This window comes from Hippoglossus hippoglossus, chromosome 7 (genome assembly GCF_009819705.1).
Source record: "Hippoglossus hippoglossus isolate fHipHip1 chromosome 7, fHipHip1.pri, whole genome shotgun sequence".
Classification (NCBI taxonomy): domain Eukaryota; kingdom Metazoa; phylum Chordata; class Actinopteri; order Pleuronectiformes; family Pleuronectidae; genus Hippoglossus; species Hippoglossus hippoglossus.
In genome coordinates this window covers 12780711-12806981 of record NC_047157.1, presented here as the reverse complement: position 1 = coordinate 12806981, position 26271 = coordinate 12780711, and the positions used below count along the sequence as shown (strand labels likewise).

The window sequence follows — 26271 nt, the reverse complement described above, 5'->3', positions numbered from 1 at the left end:
TATACCACTTAAAGTATATCTTATTACCCAAACCAAATTAATGTGCCAAATTAAGAGTCAACTTATGAAATGTGGAAGTCAGTAAAGTCAGTGGTGCAGGGTTTGCCCGAGTGAAGGGTGTGGTTGCAACATGAGGTTTCCTTAAAAGAACAGAACCAAACGGGAAGGTGAAGTGCAGAGCTCCCTTAGGTTTAATTTGAATTCATTACAGACAGATTTTTTAATAAGATCCATTTATTATTCTCTGAGGAACAAAAATGTTGAACAAGGTCCCATCTCACAATGATAAAGAAAACTCCTGGACTTGCACCAACATTTAATGGATTCGCTCCTGACACATACCACATCCTATCACCAACTGTTGAGGAAATCCATCCAGTCATTTTTTTTACATAATCTTGCATAATCCTACCAACAAACAAATGGACAGGGGTGATCAAGGCCAGAGCATTTTCTGGCACTTCCCAAATGCACACATTCAAAGGTCTCACATGCCCGGAGCCTGCTGGCTGTTTATTCTGGATTGGATATGATCACTTTGCTCAAGGCAAATCTTAACGTGACAGTGCACAACGGTATTTAAGACAATGGTGTTCTTTCATCTTTGGGTTTCAAATCAGATTTGGCCCAGACTAACCTGTGGCACAACACTTAATGAATTATACCAAGTCCCTGCAGGCAGGTTACAAAATTATTTTGTGTGTGTGTGAAGCCTTTCCAGAAGAGTGAGGTTGAAGGAACAGGATGGTATCATTTAGCCTTCACTATTGCCTTAATATCAGTGGCAACGGTTGTAAAAAATACTTCGATATCCATAAAATGAAACATTACATTTCATCAAACTGTTTCATTTCGTTAAAAAACTGAAGACGAGGAACTCCATCCTCTAAAACCATCTTTAATGAAGAGGCCTGTGTTTCCACATATTTACAGGATACACTGTTCCAGAGATGGAAAAACAATACAAATTCATTATATATTGAAATACTGAATTCCATTTGCAGGAAGGCAAGGTGGGGTCATCGGTTCCTCAGGATGAAAAAATAAAACAAAAAACTGAAAATGAACAACAGTCTTATCTTTTGGGCCAGTTATGCCGGAATCCCCTGTGGAGAGTAAAAACACAGAATGGGTAACGTACTGGGATGGTTGAATGTGCAGAGGAAAAGAATATTGGACTGTATATTGTATGTTTACCTGTCAGATCTCCCAGTCAGGTACGACATACTTCTGTTTCCAGCTGCAAAATTGGATTTTTGTCCCTTGGGGCCTCTCTGTTGAACGAAAGATTTCAGTTCATCAATCACTAATAAAATGTTCACAGTTCAATGAAAAGTATTTAAAAAAATCATTGACAATACCTTTTTCTTGCCATCATGGCTTTGCCGGTTTGGATCAAACTGTGTGTTGTCCTTTGATTTGGGGTCTGTAAAACAAAGTGCACTGAAGTGAATGTTATGTTACAGCAACTGTAAAGGATTGTGCAGTAATTAGTAACTTGTTTAATATGATTAAAATCAAGGTCAAAGATACATACCGGCAAAGACTTTGAGGTCTGACTGAGTGTAGTCGAAGGGTGTGAAGACATCTTGGGGAGGCTTCTCTGGCTTCTCTGGCTTCTCTGGCTTCTCTGCAGATTTCATCAGTTTCTTGGTCGGTCTGGGAGTCGACTCTCCAACCAAACTGGCAACCCTCTCCCTTTTCTTTCCGACACTTTTTCCAGATTCCTAATGAAATTGATCAACAACATTATATTCTTAACAATACTTGTATAATGAACGGCGTTTACTGTTCCCTGCAATGGACAAGCAGCTTTGCTTTGCTTTATACGCTGCAACATTAACTTGCATCCTATAGACCACACTGTGTTGTCATGAGACATTCACAGTAGGGATTTATAATCCATATTCCAAGAAGAGACTGAAAGTACAATCTCTGCAACATTAAAAAGGAGTTAACACATGCGAGGTGGCTGATGTGCAGCTTAAGATAAAGCCACAAATTATTTGCAGTCATGGAATTAACTTTCACTGCTGCACTGATGATATCCAGCTGTATGCGCCTATTAGACAGGCGACTTTACCCAAATTAGGAAATTAGAGGTCTGCTTGTCTGCTCCTAAAAGCTAGATGTCTGGAAATTCCCTGCTCTTAAATTATGATAAAAATGAAATGCTAGTCATCATGGATCAGCTAGACATGGACACTATCAAGTGTCTGTAACTTTTGACAAATGGGTGATTTCTCCTAATCTGACCACTTTTTAAACCAACATAACATACAAATTTGGTCTTCTGTTTATAGCAGAGGCTGGCGAGTGATTTTGCTTTTGTTTGTTGCTTAAACCGATACAGTCTGTTATATAAACCATGAAGGATGCATAAGGCTTCACATTATATAACTACAATCACAGTAAAAGGTGTGAATGACTGCTTTGATTACAAAACTGCCAACTGAGTTTTCTTCAAACTCCATTGTTTATCATCCTTATTCAGGAGATTCAAAATACATTAGAAATGATTTTTATTCATATCAGATGCTGGGCCCTGATCACAGCGCGCGCACACACACACACACACACACACACACACACACACACACACACACACACACACACACACACACACACACACACACACACACACACACACACACACACACACACACACACACACACACACACACACACACACACACACACACCTTTCTTAATATCAATGCAGTTAAACCATGAAACTTTCTTTCAAACTAAAATAAAGCGAGGAAACTTCAGTGCCTAAGTGCGGGGCTGAAACTGACAGTGTGCCAGCACAGCCAATATTTGCCTGCAGTTGGCAGGTTGAGGAGTGCTACTTTCAAGTGCTACTGCCAACACTTATGACTATGATGCCTGCCAACGTGCATATTTGAAGGCGCTGTTTCAGCAGGGAGCACCTTTGAACAAACTTTTCACTAAAGCCAATCATCACACAATGGGTTACTGTGGTGCATACTATTACTGTGTGTACTAGCACTTGATGGCTTAAGGCTGACAGTGAAGGGCTGAGGGGAGGTGGTGTCACCAGAAAGGACACAAAAACAAGAATCAAATGACGGTGATGACGACTTTCTATACCGTGAGTTTTATGTTACTGAGCATTTAAAAAAGACAGAAAACACCATATGGTGGCAAGAGCACGAATGAGTAACCAAGCAGAAGGATGCCAAGTAATTCCCCAGAGAGACAGAGATAACAAGAAGTGGGGTTTGGGGCAAAAAGCAGCTATTGTTGATCCCTGGGAGGAAAGAAGAGGACGACGTGTCTCTTATGCTCCAGTCCCATGCTGTGTGTTCCTCTTCCCCAGACACATCATGGGACAGATATAAATATTAAAAAGCCAGTAACATACCAGTGCCGCAGGAAGGCAGCAGTGTTTCACTGGCTTGTGAGTCACCATACTTATGCGCAGAAATATCTACCATGTCTTAAGAAAATGGGGGCATTGCAGAGGGTTAAACTGACTATTAATCCCATATCGTTAATATGCTGTGCCGGGCTATTGGGTGAATGAAACTGGTGTTTTTCATGGATTTGTACTTTACGCTAAAGGGGCATCAACAGTGGAGTTGACAGCTAAGCCTATGTGAAGTTGAAGAGAAGAAATGTGTGGACGCAAGAGCAAAATGACTCACCGCTGCTTGTTGGCGAATGGTGATGACGTTTGCTAGAGACTCCTGGTAGCTTTGTTTCTCCTTGTTTCTTTCCTCTGTGGAAATAAACATTGAATTCAGTGAGGATCATTAATTTACAAGGTTTACATTTGGAGAAGTTTAGACCACATTACCATTCGCTTTCTTTGCCTGTTCCTTTCCTTCTTGCTTGGCTTTCTTCTTGGCCTCCAACTCCTTCTGTTGCTGTTCCATACTCTGCAGTTTCCATCTTTTACTAATCTGGATATGTGAAATGGTACAGCTATAAACATCCAAACATGTAGTTAAGCGGTAAAAGACATACGTCTGGATCTTTTCGATTACCTCAAATATTTTTGAAGAAGGGTCAAACTTGGCATTCTTGCTGATGTGCACGTCACTGGTGGGTAAATACTGAAATCCCAAAGAAGATAAATGAATACTGTGTGTCTGATTAAAAATACTGAAGATTATTCACTGGTCATCTCTTACCATTCTGAAAGGGTTTTCAAAAGACTCAATGATGCGCCTGGCTTTCATGTGAGGAGCAGAAAGAGACTCCTGGTCTTTCTTTGTCTCCAGCTCCTTGAAAAGGAAGCACAGTCCACACATTAGTCTCCAGGGTTACGCACAAAGCAATGAGCTTAAGTTGAGCGAGCTAGAAGATGATCTCTACCTCAAACAGTGTGATTTTAGCTGATGCCATGAGACCACATGTTCTCTGATCATCATCATCATCCATTTGGTGCTCATCTTCTGAGAAGAGCATTCCCTTTTTAACAGGCAGTTCTGAAAAGAAATCTGAATGTTTAGGCCTAATGGGCTAAAATATGAAAGCAACCTGGAAAATGCACACGCATTGTGCTCACCATTGGGAGAAAATTGGGGGAGGTCGCTTTCGGAGACCCTGGAGGTATCGTGGGGTCCAAACAATGTCACCTCTGGCTGGAGATTTAGACAAGATCACAAATAATTTAATATAGTGATTGCTTTTTCGACAAATGAAATGCAAATTTTAAAAATTCAATCTTAATCAGTTCTTAACAAACCTTTTTTATGGTTGTGAGCCCCTTAGACTTTTGAGCAGCAATCTCAGCCTGTGTGGGGTGTAAAACAAATTGAATTGTTAGATACCTTAATTCACAAGTAAGTTGAGAGCAAAAACACTCAAGTTACATAAACGATAAAACACATTATAAAACCGTGGCTGATGCCAGTTCTCACCTTAAGGAGGGGCATTTCTCGTGCTTGCTGCACTAACAAGTGGAGCTCATTGCTCTGCTGCCTCACCACTGGGGGGACAGGGTTACAACAGGCAATGATGCCCTGAGGCTCCCTGAGTAGACAAAATACAAAATACTGTGCTGTAGGTTCTCAATACAAATACCAAATTCATCCACATTGAAGTGAGAAGAACCAACACAATAATTCTTATTTACTTACTTGGGCAGCTCCTCAGATATCTTGATCATCATGTGGGTGGGCAGGACGTATCTTAACACACAAATAACAGCAGTTTAAAACATTTTATGAGCAGAATCTATAAGCTGGGAGAAAAATATGATGGTTGCAAAATCTGGCTGGGCCCAAACTATGAATAGATAACAGCTCAAGCAGATTTCCAGAACAGCGAGTCCATCCATTTCCAAACAGCCTACCCGGTGCTTTCATCTTCCTGCCTGGCCAGCTTGTTCCTCCAGGCAAACAGCAGTCTGAAGGCAGTGAGCTGCTGGGTGTTAAACAACTTTTTCTGCTTCCTCTGCAGCTCCAAATATGACTCCTCTGTGTATATAGGTTTCAAATATCTCTGTGTGGAAGAGGGGGGGGGGGGGCACAGAAACCATGACAAATGTCAGAAAATGTTGGAGATTCTGGTGTGGAAATTAAAAAATATAAAAGTAATAAAGAAACAGTGCAACTATTGGATCGATGGTAGAGTAATGAGTATAGAGGCAGATTTTTAAGTGTCAATCCGATCTTGGTGGGTGTATGAAGTGAGGTTTGTGCAAACCTTCAGGGAAATGTCCTTGCTCTTGTTCCAGACACTCTGCAACAGGCCAGGCTGCCCATGGTTAAAGTCCAAGAGCTGTGCCCTCACACAGTCATAGATGTAAAGGAGGTAGTGTGTGTCTGTCCGGGCGTACTGAAACATCTCATCTGGCAAGGGGCTACGAGTTTTGGGACAAACACATTACAATATTGTAAGAGAAACAAGAACGTGAAATATCTGTTTAGCTTTTTTCTCATTAAAAAATAAGAACTCTACGTCACAGATAAACAAAACCCAAATTATAAGATTAAGCATTTTATGGCTTTGTCAGGTCCATACCGAATCCTCCAGTCGGCCAGCTGGTAGCGTTTGTCGGAGTCCACATTGCAGAAGTGTTTGAGCAGGTGGTCGAGGGAATGTCTGGCCATGTTTAAAGCCCGGCTGGCCTGATGCGTGTCGAAAAGGTTGACAACATACACGCCAAAGTCTCTCTGGAGCCAGTCGATGTCAGAGTCTGAACCATGAAACACCTGAGAACAAGAAACAAAGCCCATTCAAGAGAAACCTATGTGACAAGGAACCAACTTATTAAAAAAAAAATGATATACCTGTATTTACATTTCACTGTTCACTACAGAAAACATTTAAACAGAAGAAAAACTGGGGACATCATGTGACATTTTTCCATCCTGCTAATTTTCACAGGATCTTTGTGTAGTTCCAACCCACATACCACTTTTTTTTCACAGGTGTCCTACAGTGTGTGACTCATGGTAGCTCCCACGCTCCACAAGACACCCGCCAACCGTAAACATCTCTCAAGGCACTGGGGCTCTGAGACGCCTCAAAGAAATTGAGACTAAGGGGCTTCAAGATTAAAAACTTTCTTCCCCAGGTTTTCTATATAATATCAATGGGAGAGAGGTGGAGATGCAAACAGCTCATAAGGTCGTCTGAGCATCTTCAGATACATGTGCCTAAAACATATATTCCCTTGAGACCATTTTCATTGCTGGGATTCGGGAATGAGATGACAAAGCTAGACAAGGTGAACAAGTGGTCAGGAAACAAGACAGCTTCTCTTAAAATATCCCCAGTTTAACCATTTAGTCCTGATTTAAGTTAAACCCAGAGGTATGCACAAGAAACATCTCTCATAACTGTCTATTGCATTGTGAAAGTACTTGTGTGCACAACTACTGTATGCACATAAGGTCAAAGTTGAATCTGGAGGTAGCTCTGCGAGATCTATTGGATTTTCAAAAGTGACATGTGTGACTTAAAGTCTAAAATGGGGTTACTCTTTGCATTTTGTTGTAAAGTTGGTTCGGCAGAGTTGCCATGTCCTCAGTTTTTAAATGAAAAGATGGTGAATTAATTGTTCATGCATTACAGAAATGTTGGCATAAACTGAGATAAACCATGGTTGAAGAACAAAAGCAACAGAAAACAAATATCAATTGAAAACAGCCTCACAGATCACGCAGTGACACATTTGGAAAACAAATCTATGGACCCATGTACTCTAATATTCTCTTTAGGGTGTTAAAGTTATAGAACAGGGTACAGGAACAATGGGGAACGCTTCAATTACCTTGACAATAGACGGGTCAGTGAACGCTTCGTTCAGGATGTACATCTCGCCGCGGAGCTCCAAGGTGTCGATGATGAAATCCTCATCCCTGGTGGAGATCTGCATCAGAGAGGTGATGCCGAGGAAACTCCTGTAGGAATGGTGCTGCAACAGAGAACAGTGTTAACAAAATGTGTCCACATCCATGTGGTTCTACAGAAGAACAGGAGAGAACAGGTTTACAGCGACCCAAACAAGAGCCCCCAAAAGTTACCATATCAATAAATCTCTGAAACAAAATGTTTAAAACATTATAGGCCTAACAATCTATTTTTTATTTAACGCTTCATATACAATTGTGTCACAAATATAATCCTTGTACCTCAAGGTCAACGGCAAATTCAGACAATCTGCACAGCTTCTCATTCAGTGCCACCAGATCCTCCAGGGTGTCGATGAAGGAACACTTGGTCTCGGTGATTGGTTTGTACATCTAAAACGAATCCACAGATAACAGATTAGAGCGAGGCCTAACTAACAATGAGAGGATCATATTAAAGGATTATGATAACTTGCCTGTGGTTCTGGCTTAGACAGGAGGCTTTCTGGAGTTGTAAGATGATCCAATTCATACTGGTATGGGTGTGCAAACCTGTATGGATGACAAACTTTAATTTAGATGGACAACAATGAAAAATAGGAAAAGAAAAAAAATGTGTTAAATAATTCTTACATGTCTTCAACAGGTTTCTGAGTTCTTTGCTGGTGAATGAAATCAGCCAGGGCAGCTGGCACATCGACATCCTCAGGTCTCTCTTTTTGGATTTGTTTGTTGGTAAAATCTACCATTGGAAGGTAAGGGAGCAAAATATGTTACAAATGTTAAAGAGTCAAGATTAAAAGTCAAAGTAATGACATAAAAACAACAACAGATGGGAAGAACATGAGTGTGTCTTACAAGAAGGAAGGGGCTTTATTGCGTTGGGCTTGATGAAGATCTTGGGAATAAATGGTGTGTTGCTGTTGTCTACTTTTTCCTTGAATTTCAGCTGCGGCCTCGCAACGTTCTTGGCGTGGAGCAGTCGGAATGTCTCGGCACGACTGCTAGAGCCTGAACCCTGGACAATAAAAAAAACAAAGTTTACCAAAAAGTGTGAAGCACCAGTATGAAATGTTTCCCAAAATAATAATAAGAACCAGAACTGGCACACAATATTTCAACTTGAACGCAGCCCAAAACAGAGACTGGGATCTGCAGTACAAGAGCAAAAAGGTTAATTAGCCAACCTTGCGATTCCAGCTGGAAACAACAATCTTAGGAGGCTGAAACCCTGCAGGCATGACAGGCTGCTGGCTTCTATTCACCCCATCAGCTTCATCAAGAAGAATCCCCTGGAGATCAGATACAAGAGGTTAGTTGGTTTGCCAAGACCTTTCCATTCAGAAACTTGTAAAACACAGGAACTCTGGGACCTACCGCTCTTTCGAGGATGACGTCATTTGAGTCCACGACCAAGTCAAATCTCTCCTCCAGCCCTGTCAGCTTGCTCTGGTCTCTTATGTGAGATCTGCAGCCATGGTGCCGCATTATCTGACTCATGCTAAAACAGGGACACGGTGAAGAGAATTGGCATTTGATCTTTCACAATAACATATTTAGATTCATCATGACATCAACACTTCTGCACATCTAAGGCTCTCTTCAGACCTGGTATTAACATCCATCCTGAGTGATCCGATCACAAGTGGAAGGCTCTAAGGACAGGTATGAACACACCTGAGATGGATTAACATGGAACACTAAACATTGATTTTCTATTTTTTTTCAAATGAATAAAATCTTGTTTTATTGTAAAGCTATGCACATTAATTTCCTCAGCCCCCTGGCTCCACTTCGACATGGATTTTATATGTGTACGCATATAAAGTGGGGATGCGAGATCTGAGTAGAAGTGGTCACAGGAGACACATTCAGGATGCATGTTAATGCCGGGTGTAAACAGATGAACGTAAAGCTGACCACTTGTGCATCACAAGAGTGTTGTTGCAGTATGAAATCTATTGATGTACTATTGTATAAACTGGGTTGATCAATCTTTAGTTCATTTTCAAAAGGAGAGACACAAGTCTCAAGACAAAATGTGCTGGAGGCCATAACCTAATGGTGAAAGAGTTACACTTGAACACATCAGTTCCATGGGTTCATGTTCCAGCAAATACTGGCGGACAGATGGAAGTCTGACTGAACCTAGACTCAAAGGAAGCAGCAACATACTCACCAGTGCAGGAGCTTATCTCCTTGACTCTCACAGAACTCCTGGAAGCCCGGGAAGCTCCGGTAGAAATCATATTCATCTCCAGCTTGAGGCAAGCCGGCGGAGGCCTTGGTGGCTGATAGCACAGCACCCAATCCATACTGCAGAGGAGAGAGAGGACGAGCAGTTAGTCAGTCATTCTTTAAAAGTTTTTAATATGATGTACAAGTAAAAAAAATTCAAGTAACAGGGACACAGGGAAATGTAACATTTGTTCAATTTTTTTGCTTTTTAGTCTAATGCCATGTTGGGGGTTTTCAAAACAATAAGAAACTATAATTGTAATCTTGTACAAAGATCAAATCTGATGACAGCTTTGTTTATATAGTTTTAACTGAACGATTTTCAAATGAACAAACCATATGGCACTTAAATCTAAATATTTTATTACAGATATTCCCCTGTAGCTGGCTAAGTTAGCTAGCTTGGAGTTGGACGAGATATTTAAACGGGACTATTTTATAGACGAAACAACGAACACACAAACAAATCGAATCTGCAAATTTACTCTCGTCCAACATGAGATAAACATTTAGCACGAGACACTGACAACTCTTCACGAACTCAATTAGCAAAATAAACTAAGTGTGACACTCGAACACAGCTCGTCCTCTCCACGTTGCTACACCGCCTGTTAGCATGAGCTACAAACTTCACTGCGTTCACCCACTTTCACGAAGGCGTCGACGTCTTTGAACCCGGGACACAGCTCCTCTTTTTCCTCGTCGTTGTTTCCTGCATTGCTGTCTTGAAGGCCGCTGTTCGTGGAGTCGTTACTCTTTGAAGAAGCCATTATTTTAATCTGGTGATAAGTGTGTACATGTGAGCGACAGGAAGCAGCCGCCGTGCTCACTGCTTTCTCCTGCGCTGCTCGACGAGGACGCTGCGGGGGGAGACAGCGCCACACAATGGCCCGGAGGACGCATGGCAAAAGGGTGGATTGTGTTATTTTTTTATTGTTTGGAAACGTTTAAAGGTTCAGTGTGTAGAATTTAGGGACGTCTAGTGGTGAAGTTGCATTTTGCAGCTGAATGCCCCTCACCTCACCCTCCCCTTCCAAACATGTGGTAGCGTTCGGTTGTCTTAAAACTCAAAAGGTGTTTAGTTTGTCCAGTCTTGACTACTGTGAAAAAAATGGCGGCCTCCATAGAGAGGAACTGCTCCCGGTGTAAATATATAAAGGGCCCATTCTGGGCTAAGGAATCTGTACATTTTAGATGAAACACACATAGTGAAAACATCTCTAGGATTATTTTAAATCCAATTTGTGCCAATAGATCCCTTTCACCTAAACCTTACACACTGGAGCTTTAGATCAAGTAAAATGTGTGATATTGTGGTTGAAAACATCCCTAGAAATTCAAAATTGTAGGTATCAGTAACATTTCAGTTTTAGTGTGTTTTAATGTGTGGACTTCTGCAGGTCATGAAGCTCTGTTCATCAGTGCGTTCATTCATTGCAGGCACACTGCAGACACAGCCTTATCTCCCCCCTGAGGTGCCTCACCCATCCAGCCTGACCAAAGAGTTGCACTAGGAAACCAGCACCAGGAGGGGGCAGTATTGACACTCGCAATCTGCATCAACCGAGCTACAGTATTTGCACTGCATTGAGGGGATGAGAAATCTGCACCAGTTTATGCCTCAGTATTAAGATCTATCTAAATCATATCTGAACCCATTCCTTTTTACAGTATAAAGCCATAGATGAGACACTGTGGGCTTACTATAGTCAGACTCCCTTTGGTGTGCATGTGGTGTGGAGAGAAGTTACAGTGGGCTGCTGTCGTGATCTACTGGTCAATAGCATGTGAAGAGCCATTGCCTAAGTATTGACACAGCAACTCATTACGGATGATCTGTGGTGTGCAGGGAGAAACCTCTCTTTTCTTCACTTCCCCTCCCTATTGATCTCCTCTCCCTCTTATTATCTTAAAAGCATCTCTGCAACACTGGCTTAATCGATATTTCACAGTAACCCTCCCATGTTATTCAGGTTCAGCAGATACAATGCCCCAATTAGCCAAAGACATGAATCAGTATGATTTTGCAAGGGCAGTGTATTCTTTCAGTATTGTGCAATGTTAGTGTTTAAAACATTTCCCTCTATATTACATAATAAAATATTGAGAATACGCAGCAAAATCCATTGTGAACGACCTCTTTATGCACTGGCTATGACATTACTGCTGTCATTTACTCTCATTTATATGCTTTTTCATAACATTATGTATTTTATAGCTTTGATGGTGCCCCAAGGCACTGCTCAAATTCTCCCAGCAGAAGAAGACACTAAAACTGCTGATGCTGAAAATGACACTGTGCCAGACATTCTTAAAAAAAAAATGAACCAAGACGAAAATCCTCAGTGAATTGTTTTTATTAACTCCCTCATTTAGAAAACACAGATGCACCAAACGATATCATACATGCACAGCTTCAGCATATCAAGATCAGCTGACCTCGTTTCAATGTGAAAACGGTTTATGCCACGATCTCACGGAGATCACCTGGACATCAAAATACAGAGGAGTCACAACAGAAAGGCCAAGCGTTGTCACCCAGAGCTGGAATCATTGTCATTTTTTTTATCAATCTTTAAGGAATCACAAATTGTGTGTAACTCTTTTATTTTATTATTTTCAGATTAATTTCTGCATTTTCTCTGAAAGTAGCAAGAAAATTTGTAAAATTGTGTTGGTATAAAAAGACTGTGCACGGACCCACTACCTTGTAACAGGTAGTGTTTTTGTCACTGCACCAAAATGCTGTGTGTGAAAGCAGCTCAGAGGAAATGTGACTCTTTTCTCATGTTTTTTGTTCTCTGTCAGAATCTGTGTTTGACTGATAATTACAATCGGAAGTAGGACACCACATGTTTGGTTGGGGGGGGGGGCGTTGCATCAAACAAAATACATACAGTATGTACAGTAAACTGTATGATGACAGATCTCACATCGCTGTGTCCGTCTGAATTAACTGGTATTTTAAAGCAACACTTGACCTTTGTGCAGAATTTTTGGAAGAAAATATGAAATAAAAATGATCAGCAACCATAGCAAACATAAAAAACAACAACAGAGAAGATGAAAGTCAAAATCTAAACATCTCACAGTACTGATACGATACAAAACAAAGAGGTTGGCAATGCTTCCAAAAAAGACACCATCGTCAACTGTGTATCTTTTTTCATACTTCATATGATCAATAAATCAGCCGTAAAGTTTCCTGTGTAAAGCTCTGTCAGATTAACAAAGACATTCTGTGAGAATGGACACAGATTAACCACACATGAAGCCACAAGAAACCCAAAATATCAGGATCAGGATTCAAAGACTGCGTTCAGAAAGGCATTAACACTTGTCAAAGAAAGAAAACCCTTTGTTTTCATACTTAATACAAATTTTATCTTGCAAGGTGAACCCGACCTGGCCTTGGATTCTGGAGCTTTTTTCCCACTACTTCTTCCTTTGCACTGGCAATCCTCTGTAATTTGATAGAAAAGCAGACATTTCATCCCCCCCTCAGGCTTCAACTTCTTTTTTTCTTCTCTACCTCCCATTTTGACCTCGTATTACTGGATTTTAATGTCTGCATCGCTTCAGTGGCTCACAGCCCTGAACCGTAGTTAAGTACAAAAAATTAGTTTGAATAGCGTGTTTAATTCTTTAGCTGAATGTCCTTCTTGAAAACACTTGTCCATGACAGTGTGGGGTAAGGTAATCACACACGCACACACACATACACACACGAATTGTCCTGGTTTCATCTTGATGGGACTGTCCTGATTTAGTCCTCCCTAAATCCTGATATATTAGTCTTGTGTGGGCGTCATTAGTACCATTACTCCTATGCCCTTTCCCATAGTAGCCCCTCAGGCCCGCTCTAATTTATTAATCTGTTTTAATGTCTGCTGAATCATGGCACACATCAGGCCTTCCATTCGTCACGTCAGACTGTTAAATGGACCCTTGTGACAGATTTCTGATCCTGTCTGCTCCTGCCGTTTCAGAGCGACTGAAACGCAGGGAGAAGCAGGTCTGAATACCTGAGCAGCGGACGTAACACTGAAACACAGAAAATGAACAATGACAACACATCTGACATTTTGAAAAAAGAGGCAGTACAACTGACAACAGGGAACAGAACCACATATTAAAACACAGCTGACCATACATTTTGCCAAGTAACGTCTAAGCTGGTGGCTCGATTTCATTCGTCAGACTGGCACGTTCGGCGGCACTACGGACCTCTCGTCTCCACTGGGATGGCGGATGATGCGCGGTGACTGGCACTAGCTGTGTGCTGCCCAGATGGACGCAGTCTTAGCCCGGAAATAATGATGACTTTCATTATTGATGAATTAGACAGTTGTATTTCCTATTCATGGTTGAGTCTCTCAGATGTCAGAACACAGTGAAGAATGTGTATCATTATTCTGACGCAGCTGATTATTACCTCCGCCAAGGAGGTTGTGTTTTCACCCCCTGTCCATTTGTGTGTGTTTTTTCCACAGGATTGCGCAAAAACCACTGGACAGATTTTCATGAGACTTGGTGGAAGGATGGGACATGGACCAAGAAATAATCCATGTTATCACATATTTTCATTGTTTTCCCAGGGAATAAATCATCATGATGAAATAACTCAGGCATATTTAGGGGACTAATATCTATGAGTGTGTGGAATTTCGTGCACCTTGTTTAAATTGAAGGGGATTTTCGGTTCCCTGGTGGACAAAATAAATTTGACTAAAATCCACTTTTTTGGTGATTTTCATTGTGAAGTTCAAAGCTCTGGAAAAAACTGACAAGTGGATCTTTACATGAATTGGTCAAACTACTGCTCCATACACCAAGAATGACCTTACACATTCACCTACTTTTCTCTATTCTTGTATTTTAACTGTCCTGCTCCATGATTTGAGAGCGTTCAGCGAAATGACTTTAAAACAACAGTTCAACATTTTGGGGGAAATGTGCTTCTTTGCTTTCTTGCTGAGAGGAAAACGAGAAAATCAATATTACTCTCATGTCTCTGCATTAACTATGGTGCCGACCATTTGACGAGCTGTTCAGCATGTGCTGGTAGGTGTGTTTTTGAATGCTGGACAAAGCCAGGCTAGCTGTTTCCCCCTGCCTCCAGTCTTTGTGCTATGCTAAGATAATCTGCAGGGTGGGAATGTAAACTTGGTATTGATCCTGTCATCTAACCCAATTTTCGAAATAATGCGATTGTAGAAATAATATAATATAAATAATATTGTAGAAATAATCTGGATTTGAACTATAGCCTGATATTATATGATTATCATATGAATTCTCATTTTGTTTCACTTCAGCTATAAATGATCAGTTGAGTCTGTAACTGTGACTTTCACTGTAAATAAAAGTGAGATGGAAATGTTGTCCAACTAATGAAATGGTTGATATTTTGATGACATATAGCAGTTTTTTTGGTAGTATAAGTTGGATCTTTTTTTCATAATGGGACGATCACCTTGCTGGGTATATAATTTAGGTTTAAAACAAGAAAAGCAGCTGATGCCCATGTTAGAGCGGCTGGAATCACTGAATATTTCCTTGATCAATGACTTCAACGATTGCTGTTGATTATTGATTTGTTTGGTTGATTGACTGATTGTTTCAGCACTAGTGTTGAAGGAAACACACTGGCTGCTGTACGCCTGTAATGGGAGAAATAATCTCCAGAGTAAAGTCCAATCCCACTATCACGACAACAGATCTCAGGTGTTAAAGCAACACTGTGCAACTTTTTACCTTAAAATAGCAGCTTCGGAATCAGTCAGATGGTTCTGTGACTTGGGAGAATGGTGTCACTTTCATTCCCACTCCTCAGCCTGAACATCTGTTCACGCTCTAGGTAACTTTGGTGAGCGGGTACGATCTCCTGTGAGAAGTATGTAACGGACTGATACTCTAAGCTTAAGGGCATGGTCACATAAACGTGAATGCGAAGCAAATATTGCAGGTTAAAAGTTCACCAAAGTTTAATACAAAGCCACGGTTTTTATTCACCTCGTGGGACTGAACAGAGGCGACGGTTCACTACTGCTACATTCACGTATGTGTGTCTGTGCCCTAAATTGTCAGAATCAGGCTCAATTTCCAGAGTAAAGCTGAACTGTAGTTAAAAAGTTAAAAACAGTTACAAGTCAAAAGAAAACAGTTTTTATCTCTGATATTCAATGAGGAAACTTTAAAAATATGAATAATTCCAAACAGAGTTTGGTGTGCTTGTTACAGTGGCAGCTCTTCTGGTTCAGGAAGCCGGGGATCATGGGTAATATCCACCATTCAGTAGTCTTTTAGTTCAGTGAGTGGGACTACGCAGTCAAGAGATTGATAGAATTGCTCGAGAAACTGAGCACAACAGAATGATTCACCTCGAGTGTCTACAGAGTGCGCTCATGCTCAGCAAAGGTTACACAGTGTTGCTTTAAAACCTCATGGTACATTCAGATTACCACAATCAAATGATAAAAAGGCGAATGAATAACACCGGCACCGTGGGCCCAGTTTCATCAACCAACTGTCAATGGCACACGGTAAGATGAAGACGGATGCAGTTCGATCCAAAGTATCACTGACTAGTGATTATAAGTGACGCCGTTACAAGAACCTCCGAAGGCACGGACACGGGTGAATGAACATGTTCCTTCTCACCAAATCAGATTCAGAAAAGAAATCTGAAAATATTGAAAAATACAAAACACAACTTCTCATCATGGCCCTCTGACACTGAGACCTCCATTAATAAGAAACCGTGAGGACTAAAGTTTTGAGAAAAGCATGTAGCAATCTTAGCAATAACAACAAGGCTGAAACTACTTTGGCACATGAATGGAAGTAAGGCATCGTATCATTCTAGAGTTAAAAAGGGAAAAAAAAAGAGATGAAATGGAGCATTGTTCCCAACCAGCAAAAATATTAAAACAGACCTATGTCAAAAAAAAGCTCAAGCATTTACTGTTAATAAAGTATCTGACAGCACACTCCGCTCGTGTGCTGCTTCATACCTGCAAACACTGCAAAATACTGTAGTATGGTGGCACCTCCAGAAAAGAGAAAAAACTGGCAACTTTCACAAATTAAAGGGAAAAAAAAAACACAAAGCAAGATTGGATGTTGAAAAATAGCAGAATCTGTCTTTGTGTCATGACGTTGACCTGAATGTTGATATTGCGAGGGTGAGGATCAGGGAGAGGGGCGAGATGTCCAGGCTCCAGGCTCTCGAGCCACGGGCACTCATACCTGAAACACACACACACACATAAAATAATGATGATAAGCTGATGTTAAAACCTGCGGGAGGAAGCGGACACTGCTGGCAGCAACACTCTGAGACATCCACCTGAAATACACACCACTGATCTAAGGCCCTGTTCACACCTGGTATTAACATCCTAACATCCTAGAGTGGTCAGCTCTTAGTTTGTATGTTCAAAATTTGTCCTGAATGTTTCTCCTGTGACCACTTGTGATTGGCTCTCACTTTCCCGCTGTATTTGCAACCAATCATTTGTGCTTGCAAAGACCAAACGATGTTGCTTTTACACAGCCCTGAGTTTGCCGATGCGCCCGATGACAATGTTTGTGTTTGTGTCTGGGCGAGCGAGAAAGAGAGAGCGAAAGGGAGGGAGCGAAGTCAGGAGGGGAGCGGAAAGAATCAATGAGCTGCAGAAAGATTTTACCCATTTGAGGAAAAAGTTTCACTCATTCTGTGGAGATCGGTGTTTATATTGCCGCCACAAACAAATCGATGTCTGAACATAGTGAAGCTTAAAAAGATGAAAAAGACGAAACATTGTGAGACTGTAGTAGGTTGTCAGCTGAGTAGGTGGTCCTTCCTCGGTGGCTAAATGCAGTTGTGTGCACACAGTGAACAGAATGTGGTCACATACGTCCCTGACCACCTTTGAACGTGGTCTGAGTGCGTTCAGACCTCTACCTATGCTGACCGCTTGTGATCGGATCATGGCCTGTCACGATAATTACTTATTGTTCGATATATGGACATGACCATGATCTATTTTTGCCGACCTCAATATTGCCTGTCTGATTACTGTAGAAACAGCCGACCTATCAGAGGGTTCACATTCATGTTTTCAACAGTCACACCAACCATAAGTCAATAATCCAATCACAACCCCAGACCACAGCCCCATATAGACCACTATATATACCATTGATGTTACATAATTACATATATAGAACAGTGACACGGACGAGTCTCTTTCTGTTTACTTTCCTGAGTTGTTGGTTTGAGAAAATCCGTGGTCAAACCGGGAGCAGACGTTTTTTTGTTGTGTTTGTTTTTGCCTTGATTTAACTGGATTGTGTTTTGCTTGTGGGGGAGAATGCAATGGACTTTCTAATACACGGATTGAACTCTGAACACTGATACACTGTGGGACACAAAAAGGTCTTAAAATGACAATATTAACATTTATCGTCTAAGACAATATGATGCCTTTATAAGTGAAAGGCCTAATCAGATCACTTGTCAACAGACCAATGTTATAACCGGTTCTGAACGGGGTCAAAGTTTAAGTTACTTGTTGATCCAACTGAAAACAGATTAGCTACAAATTAGATAGTGTACTTGGCTTTTCAAAATTTCAAACATAAACTGGTGTTTTGAAGTAGTATTTATTAAAAGCTAATCTAATTCCCGGCTTGTGCCTGTGATTGTCAGTAAAATGTGTTTAGGGAGTTGGGTGTAAAGGGACCAGAAGCCTAAAGCAGTTTGCTCTCATCACTTCACACTCCTCATGTATGATTTAAGTCAGTCAATTAGCTCTTTAGAGATCACTGACTACTTTCACTGTAATGACATAATATTCATATAAAACCCTTTCCAGAATTGAAAACATATTACTGATGCAAAAGAAACCTCCAAAACCATTTCTGACGGTCCTGAGTAAATTGCTCCTGTGAACACAGCACTCTCTTTGCCTGCTAATTTGTTTTGCCCACATATTTTTCTTTGCAATAGCCAAAGAATCTCTGGGGAAACAGTAGGCAATATTTCAAAATGAAATTTGAAAGAAAAGTCAGCGTGGAATTCTATCTCTCTCTCAACTGCTGTTTTCTGGGATTCAACACGGAATATTAACAATGCAAATTAGCATTTAGAGCAGAGAGAGGGAGAGCCCCCCCTGGTGTCCCACAGGACAGTAATAGCATCTAGTAAAAAGAGGAAGTCAACCCGTGCAACAGAGATGGATTGTGCTGCATATTTCAGCAAAATATAAGGCTACAGGAGCACAGCAGGAGTAATGGTGAGTCAATGGAGGACAAAATGTCCTTGTCAGGTTATAAAAGTGTTAAGTGACTCCATTATAATAGTGGATAAATAATAAAGGAAATAGTTGCCCTGACAGACTGAGGTTTGGCTGAATCTACATGTACATGGTGTCATCACCAGATTTCACTGCTGAGGCTGAAACATCAAAATAAGTTTTTCTTTCACCTGAGGCGACTGAAACCAAAACTACTACTTGAAACTGAAATAACTACTTGAGGATCCTTCCATCCATCCTTCCATCCATCCATCCTTCCATCCTTCCATCCGTCCTACAACTTTTTTGTTTAAAAAACTGCAAAATAAAACGATTTCTGTCCATACGATGGGACCACTCACATACTCTGGGCATGCACCTGCCAGTGTACACAGATAATAGAATAATTACTTGTGTCCTACACAAATAAGCAGTTGTATCATTGTAAAATGCAGAAGTTAACAGCACAGCAGCTGTTAGCAAAGACAGCAGGGCCAATAAGGCTTGTAATTGATTATCCATGCAGCTGGTATCCAGGGCTAATCCCTCTTTTCTTTCCGGAAGAGGGGTCATGCCTGACAAATCTGCCAAGGCTAAGTTGAGACCGAAAAAACACACTCAGCAAGCGGTTGTGTCAACATCATCGTTCCATCAAACATCTCAGTTTCTGCCCGTCCAGACTAAAACGCTACACTGGAGTCTTCAAACTTAAAAGGGACAAGCCACTAATCCAAAACGTAGTCGCATTGGGGTAGCCATAGGAATAAACAACCACTCACACTCACTGTTTAAAGAGTAATCAACCTAACCCCATGCTGCATGTCTTTAGACTGCGGGAGGAAGCCAGAGTTTCCACACAGACACAGGGGGAACATGCAAACAGAAAGAAAGAACCAGGAACCTTCTTGCTGTGAGGCCACAGTGGTAACCACTGTTCCCCAATGCCGCCCCTATTTGAACTTAATATATTGATAAACTCCCAATCACAAACTTACTTAATTGGTGGATTCGTATAGGGTCCGAGGCCGGGCCGAGCCCTCCTTCACTCAGAGTCTGAATGTGGATGATGTAGTCGTCGTCGTCCTCGGGGAGGGTCAGCTCTGCTGTACAATTGGATGTCGTGAGTGTGTTTACCTCTTTGTGTCTCTGCCTCCTGTATGACAGCTAAATAGAGGGAAGAGAAACAAGGTGGGTGACACAGCGTAATGTCTATGTATGTGTAAATATGCAGGGGGAAAAACTCACTTGGTAGCCCGTTACTTCACACTCTGATTCCATAGCCACCACAGGTTCCCAGTAAAGAGACAGCTGAGAGCCAATTAGAGTCCATTCAATGTTGAGTGGAGGCTGAGCTGGTGCTGCATGAGAAATAAAAACAATACATTTCTATTGGTCACCACAGACATCCCACATTTCTCCTATGGCATAATACGACTTCTAAGAATAAGATTAGAAGTAAATATTCGATCTGATCTCTGTGTATTGAAGATGCAAATATGCCTCAAGTTTTTCAAGCAGCTAACAAAAGCTGGGATTCAAACCTTCCATAGAACTCAAATCAGTGTGGCAGCAGCAGCAGCAGCAGCAGCAGCAGCAGCAGGGTGTGTTGGCACTGAAACTTACGGGGCTTTTTTGTGGTAACATTGATTGCAGGGAGGAAGGGGCCGGTCCCCGCTGTGTTGAAGGCGCTGACTGTCAGGAAATACTGCGTGTTTCCAGCCAAGCCGCTCACTGTGACCGAGGTTTGGTTCCAAGGCACCCTGACCTTCCCCATGGTCTCCGGTTTTGTGTCGTCCTCCCAGTAAACCACCTGTTTGAGATGGAGAGCACGTCATCTGGGATCGAACTGTGACACACGGAGCAAAACGTCGACACTGGCAACATGCTTTTTCTATCCCCTGCAGTATTGGCTGTTGTCTTTGAGGTCTGGAGACATGTGGTGATGTGTAATGATTTCCTCTGGCTATATCTTCTGAGGAATTTAACCTAATATCATTGCAAAGACTTGAATGTGCTTTTATAACTCATACAAATGTTTCGGAGGCACAATAAGGCTGAAATGAAAGATTAGATTCCACAATAAGCCATCTGCAGATAATTTTGATCAATGAATTCATTACTGAATCATTAAAATGAAAAAGAAAAAAATTTAATTTATCTTTCTCACCTTTTACATTCATTATAGAAGAGATTACAATATACATATATATGAAAAAGAAACAATAATAATACTAATTAATTAATTAATTATATATTATACACACAAACGCATATACATACTACAAATTATGAGGATAAAGAACATATACATGTATAAACTCATACACATGGATACAGTAAATATCCAGAAATTTATGAATATATCTTTCAAATAATTTCTACATACATTTTAAAGAAATGCATCGGATTATATATCTTCCCAACCTCCATTTAACTCTCCTACAATTTTAGTTACATCTCACCCCACTAATCCGTAATGTATTCGAGTCACAATGCTATAAAACTGAAATGCATAATGACAGTCATTTCTTTGTTTTCCCTGACCAATAGATTTTCTGTTAAATCATAACAGCACAACAATACATCAGTCTATGTTGTGCAACACGGCCTCGTGTGATCACTATTCTCCTCTGATTATCATCTGACTTATTAAAAATGCAAGTCAATTATACAATAACTGATTAAGTTCCATCATGTACTCTTTCATCATCATCATTATTCAGTGTTTGCTGATGTTGATATCACTGAGATCGCTCAGATATGAAATGACACAAACACTTTCTTTCCCGGATGGAAAACATTGAGACCTCTTTGAATTTACTGAGCAGAAGAAGAAGAAGAACATCAGCATCTTACATTAAAGCTCTTTGATCGTCCTGATTATTCAGTCAGAAGCAAACAGACAAAGCAATCAGGGTGTCCCAGTTTTCCAAGGTAGGAGAGAACGCAATCTCACTGCAAATGTGATCGTTTAATATTCCTGTTTTATTTAGAGAACATAGACGAGACTAAAGATCCGTTCCCCTGGTGCAGCTGTGCTATCAATAGTCAGTTGTTGGTGTGATATTGTGCACTTCTTGCTGCCCTGAAGTGTGGAGAAGTGCTGCAGCTCAGTCCATCATGAGGCTTTGTATCACGATATCCTATAACTGACAGCAACATGAAAAGCAAAGTGGACGAGGCAATTTCCTTTGTTCTCTTGAAAACTCCCTTGACATGTTTTCTGTCGTGCTGCTACAAAGAACGGTATAATTTTGACTGCAACAGACGCCCGGCTGAAACGCTTATTTCCATGGCGAAGCAAAGTTCCGAAGTGATTGGGTTTTTTGGTACTACAGGGGTGAGGACAATTATTTTAACTGTGAGGTGCTGTGCTGCGTGATTTCTTTCTCCATTTAAAAGAGTGAAACATTTATTTCTCTCCGTTTTCTTTCTTACCTCGTAGCCCAGAACTCTTTCAGGGGTGAAGGAGATCGCCTGCCAATTCACCTCAATCTCGGAGGCTGAGACACTTCTGGCCCAAACTCCTGCTGGCATCCCACTTGGCTCTGAAAGGAGACAACAGGAGACTGAGCGCCGCCGCCTCCGTCCAACAGCACAGAGACAAGCAGAACAGATCTCTTCAGTTTTTTCACGTTCATAACCGCGCGGTGTTCTTGTTCATCTCTACTCGGGTGAATCGTTACAGCAGGTGCTGCTGGTAAACACACCGTTTCAGACTGACCCTCTCTCTGCGCGTCGAGAGGTACCATTGATATAGATGCCAACAGATTTTTTGTTTGTACTTTGGCACAGCCATTCAAAAGAGTGGTGATATTTACAGGCAATCTGCCGATCCTTATATAAATGTGTTTTAGTTTTCCAGCTTTACTTTAAAAAGATTTATTTTCCTGCAAGTCGCTTTATTTATCAAGCGCTTTCAGCCCGGTGGATCCAATAAAGCCGATTTCATGATCTTTGTCCTTTCGTAAAAAAAAAAGGAAAAAGCTTTTGCAAAAAATCCCACTCACATTCATTCCCTTACCTATCTCTGCAGAGTAGATGGTGACCACAGGGCTGAAGGGACCCTGTCCTTTGCTGTTGTAAGTTCCGACCTTGACATGAAACGGAGAGAAGGGCAGGATGCTGTCGTTGCGGTACACGTAGCGCGACGCGCCGGGGGCGGAGGTGGCCACGTGGGTCCAGCTGACTTCTCCGAAGGCGCGGAAAGCAATGATGTAACCAAAGCTCTCACCATTCTGCAGTTCTTCGGGGACAGGCTGAGAGTGAAACACAAAACTATAGTGATATTAAAACATATACAAACCGCTCACGTTCAACCCCGCCGCCGGGCTGACACAATCACCACCCACTCTCATGATGCCAAAAGGAAGCATGTGACCTACAAATTGCTTTTGTGACCCACCTGACGAAATGAAATGAGCAGTAAAATGCCATTTAAAAAAAGTCTAAGCTCATTACAGGGCGTCCGTTGCAGCTTTTAAAATGAGAAGTCATTTCTGCATTTAATGAAATGAGAATAATTTAAATGAGGAGATAGCTCCTGCCACAAAATGGTTTCTTCAATATCTACATTATTTTGCAGCGGCACCGGCCCGGCTCACTCCACTGCTGTGATTCGGATGAACAGTAATTCATCACAGATTGAAGCCTCACAAGTGACAATAACTGTCAGATTCAGTGTAACGCCTGTCTACACTTTGCTAGTGACTCTTTAACTCAGACATTACAACCACAGCAGCGCCAGACGTCAATTGACCCCGCATTTACGACACTCACAGGCCAAAGGGAGCAGGAGCTTTGATTTAGTGTAGACATATTAAACAGCTCATTCAACAAAATAGCCCACTGACTGCAGCCGTTGAGAATAAGAGAGACTGGAACATGAGACTGTTGACTTACCTCCCATGTGATGACCAGTTCAGATCTGCTTCCGCCTCCTCCGCCCACGTCACCGGGAGCTGCATCAGGGACTACACAACGCAGACCTCGTTCACACATGTGCATGAGAATCACTTCAGGCTTCATGATATTGTACAAAATGGAAACAGTGTTATAAACGTGAATGATGGCGGCGCGCTACCATCTGCAAGTGCAACTATTCAGCTCTTATTGTAAAATCGTATGTGTCCTATTGTAATGTTTGCTTTTTTATGATTCATTATTGTTTATCTGTCTATGGATATTTTAATCAAAACCGGTTTATATTTCTTGCAGAGGACAGGTGGAGGTTTTCTATCGGATCCGGACGAATCAGGAGATGTTTTGTACCTGCGTCCTCTGTCCTGGTCTTGACGGACACAGGGCTGGGTTCTCCGACTCCAACGCTGTTCTTGGCCAAAACCCGAAACTCGTACTCCACCCAGGCGTTGAGGTCGACCACAGTGGCTGTCAGCGTGTTCCCATAAATTATCTCAGGGACTAGGAGAAAAAATAATCATGAGATTGATTCTGATTAAAATGGGAAATAATGCATAATAAATAATACACCCAGGTTCATGGGGCTTAAAAGGCCTCACCTTCCTTTACATTACATAGGTAACGTAATGTAACGTAAGGTTAGCAGTGAGACGAACTGTCTGCTGTCAGCTAACACTAGTGCTAAACTACTTTTTGCTGCGACCGGAGGGAATCAGAAAAGTAAAACAGTAAAACATGGAGCTCAAACAAATGAAAAGGCTCTGTACCGTTCAGATGAACTTCAGTATGAGGTGATCGTTATCTTTGGGTTCATCACTACAACCAATTTATTTCTCATTAAACAGAAATCTGATCCATTGTTAAATAATACTGATTATAGCAGCTTTAATTTGGCTTGACTTGAACCTTTTCCCCCTCTTTCTTGTTTAATATGGATTGCAGCCACTTTGGTTTATGTTATTACATTATGTATTTCGTAGATAGGAACTACACTGTTGTGCATATATTTTCACCGTTTTGACCCTCAACATTAGGGTCAAAACCTATTAAAATCCTACAACCTCTCCCTGCTGAAGGGAAAAGAGAAATAAGAGAATATCCCCGAGGGGCTCTATGAATTATCTGGATAACGTCACGTGTGCTGTAAAAGGAAAATTCATCTTCAAGGGTTGCGTACCTGTGTTGACCCTCTGCCAGCCCACAGTGAAGGGGGTCCTGGTCTGGATGAGGTAATTGGTGATGGGGCTGCCGTTGTCTCTGCCTGGGCTCCAGGTCAGCTGAGCTGTGCTGTCTGTCACCTCCTCCACCGTCACAGAGTCTGGTGGGCTGGGGGGGCCTGGCTCAATCACACGAACACACACTGTGAGGTTCGTGCAGCGGCAAGAATGTTGATGCAAATGTTTAAACGTGCACATGCTGGAGTTTAAAGCTTTCACTGTGTATTATTTCTGAATACAATTCTAGAATTACCACCCTGTAGCTGAAGGCCCCAACCATCCACTGTGGCTTCAGTTAACATTTTCTTTTTCCAGTTCATATGAGGTCACTGTGACCTTTGACCACTGTAATCGTATCAGTTCATCGTTGAGTCCAAGTCACAAGTGGTTACAATTTTAAGAAACTTACTAAAGGCAGACTTGAAATATTTGTTTAATTCCCTCATGATGTTCTAGAGATGCTGAGTTTACAAAACCAAAAAAATAGTTTCGTAAGGTCACACTGACCTTTGACCTTTAACCACCAAAACCTAATAACTTTACCAAAGGGACTCCCTGGAGGTAGCCCTGAGATATCAGGTTCAAAATGTGTTTTGTGAGGTCACAGCGACCATGAGCGTTGACCATCAAAATCAAATTGGTTCATCCTTGAGTTCAATTCAAAGTTTGTACCAAATTTGAAGTAATTCCCTTGAGGCGTTCTTGTGTTCACAATAATGGGATGAACTGATAGAAAGAAAACATGAAAACAAAATGCCTCTGGCCAATTACTGTCGCCAGAGCGGAGGCATGAAATCCCATCTACCTGAACTGTCCTGCTCCCAGTCTGCTGTGCTTAGCTGAAATACTCTATTTACGAATCAACAGCAACAGGAAGAGAAAAAAACATTTTAAAAAAGCTTTGACTTTAATGTGAACTAATGTCCTTCACGAGAAATAAAAATATAATTCAAGATTTATCCTCCAACATTCACCCAACTTGTGATCCTTCCCTCTCAGGCTGCTCCATGGTAAGTGATCGATGAAACAGTCCAGACTAAGCGGGGGGGGGAGGGGGGGGCAGGGAGTCAAATTAAAAGGTAAAACATGAAAAAAGACCTCACAGCCCTGAAGAAAACCAGAGCTTTATCATTTATTTTCATTATCCTGCCAATTAAGTGGCGTGATGGTTTACTTTAGCCTCATCTCCTGTTTCCTGTTCTAATGAAGGTGTCAGCTCATCAGAAATAATAGACCACTAGAGAGCAGCGAGACAGCCCGCAGAATAATAACGCCCCCTGCTCT

The 26271-nt window shown here is 41.4% G+C and overlaps 2 protein-coding genes and 1 long non-coding RNA gene across 3 annotated transcripts in view; 1 reads left to right on the top strand and 2 right to left on the bottom strand.

The window, feature by feature from the left end:
• Positions 1 to 881: 881 nt before the first annotated feature.
• Positions 882 to 10466, bottom strand: exosc10 (exosome component 10). Its single transcript, XM_034589762.1, has 25 exons — positions 10217 to 10466; positions 9511 to 9647; positions 8709 to 8832; positions 8519 to 8623; positions 8190 to 8349; positions 7965 to 8073; positions 7808 to 7883; positions 7614 to 7724; positions 7253 to 7396; positions 5998 to 6188; positions 5680 to 5836; positions 5327 to 5475; positions 5112 to 5162; positions 4893 to 5004; positions 4718 to 4765; positions 4538 to 4613; positions 4345 to 4457; positions 4161 to 4253; positions 4014 to 4082; positions 3824 to 3929; positions 3672 to 3745; positions 1538 to 1727; positions 1362 to 1426; positions 1198 to 1274; positions 882 to 1106 (listed from the first exon to the last, which is right to left on the bottom strand). The coding sequence occupies exons 1-25, from the start codon at positions 10337 to 10339 to the stop codon at positions 1076 to 1078; spliced, it is 2691 nt and encodes an 896-aa protein (XP_034445653.1). The 5' UTR covers positions 10340 to 10466; the 3' UTR covers positions 882 to 1075.
• Positions 10467 to 12387: 1921 nt separating this feature from the next.
• Positions 12388 to 12599, top strand: LOC117764186. The gene is made up of 2 exons (XR_004614340.1): positions 12388 to 12443; positions 12478 to 12599. It is a non-coding gene; the product is annotated as an uncharacterized LOC117764186 (long non-coding RNA).
• A 3321-nt stretch (positions 12600 to 15920) lies between these two features.
• The window catches only part of LOC117764181 (contactin-3-like), a 38216-nt gene continuing 27865 nt past the window's right edge, over positions 15921 to 26271 (bottom strand). Inside the window, exons 15-23 of the mRNA XM_034589761.1 lie at positions 24948 to 25106; positions 24122 to 24271; positions 23753 to 23823; positions 22875 to 23109; positions 22289 to 22398; positions 20474 to 20660; positions 20096 to 20208; positions 19846 to 20014; positions 15921 to 16820 (exon numbers count right to left, since the gene is read on the bottom strand). Of these exons, the coding sequence (XP_034445652.1) occupies positions 16723 to 16820; positions 19846 to 20014; positions 20096 to 20208; positions 20474 to 20660; positions 22289 to 22398; positions 22875 to 23109; positions 23753 to 23823; positions 24122 to 24271; positions 24948 to 25106 (1292 nt within the window). The 3' untranslated portion in view covers positions 15921 to 16722. The remainder of the gene's footprint in view (positions 16821 to 19845; positions 20015 to 20095; positions 20209 to 20473; positions 20661 to 22288; positions 22399 to 22874; positions 23110 to 23752; positions 23824 to 24121; positions 24272 to 24947; positions 25107 to 26271) is intronic.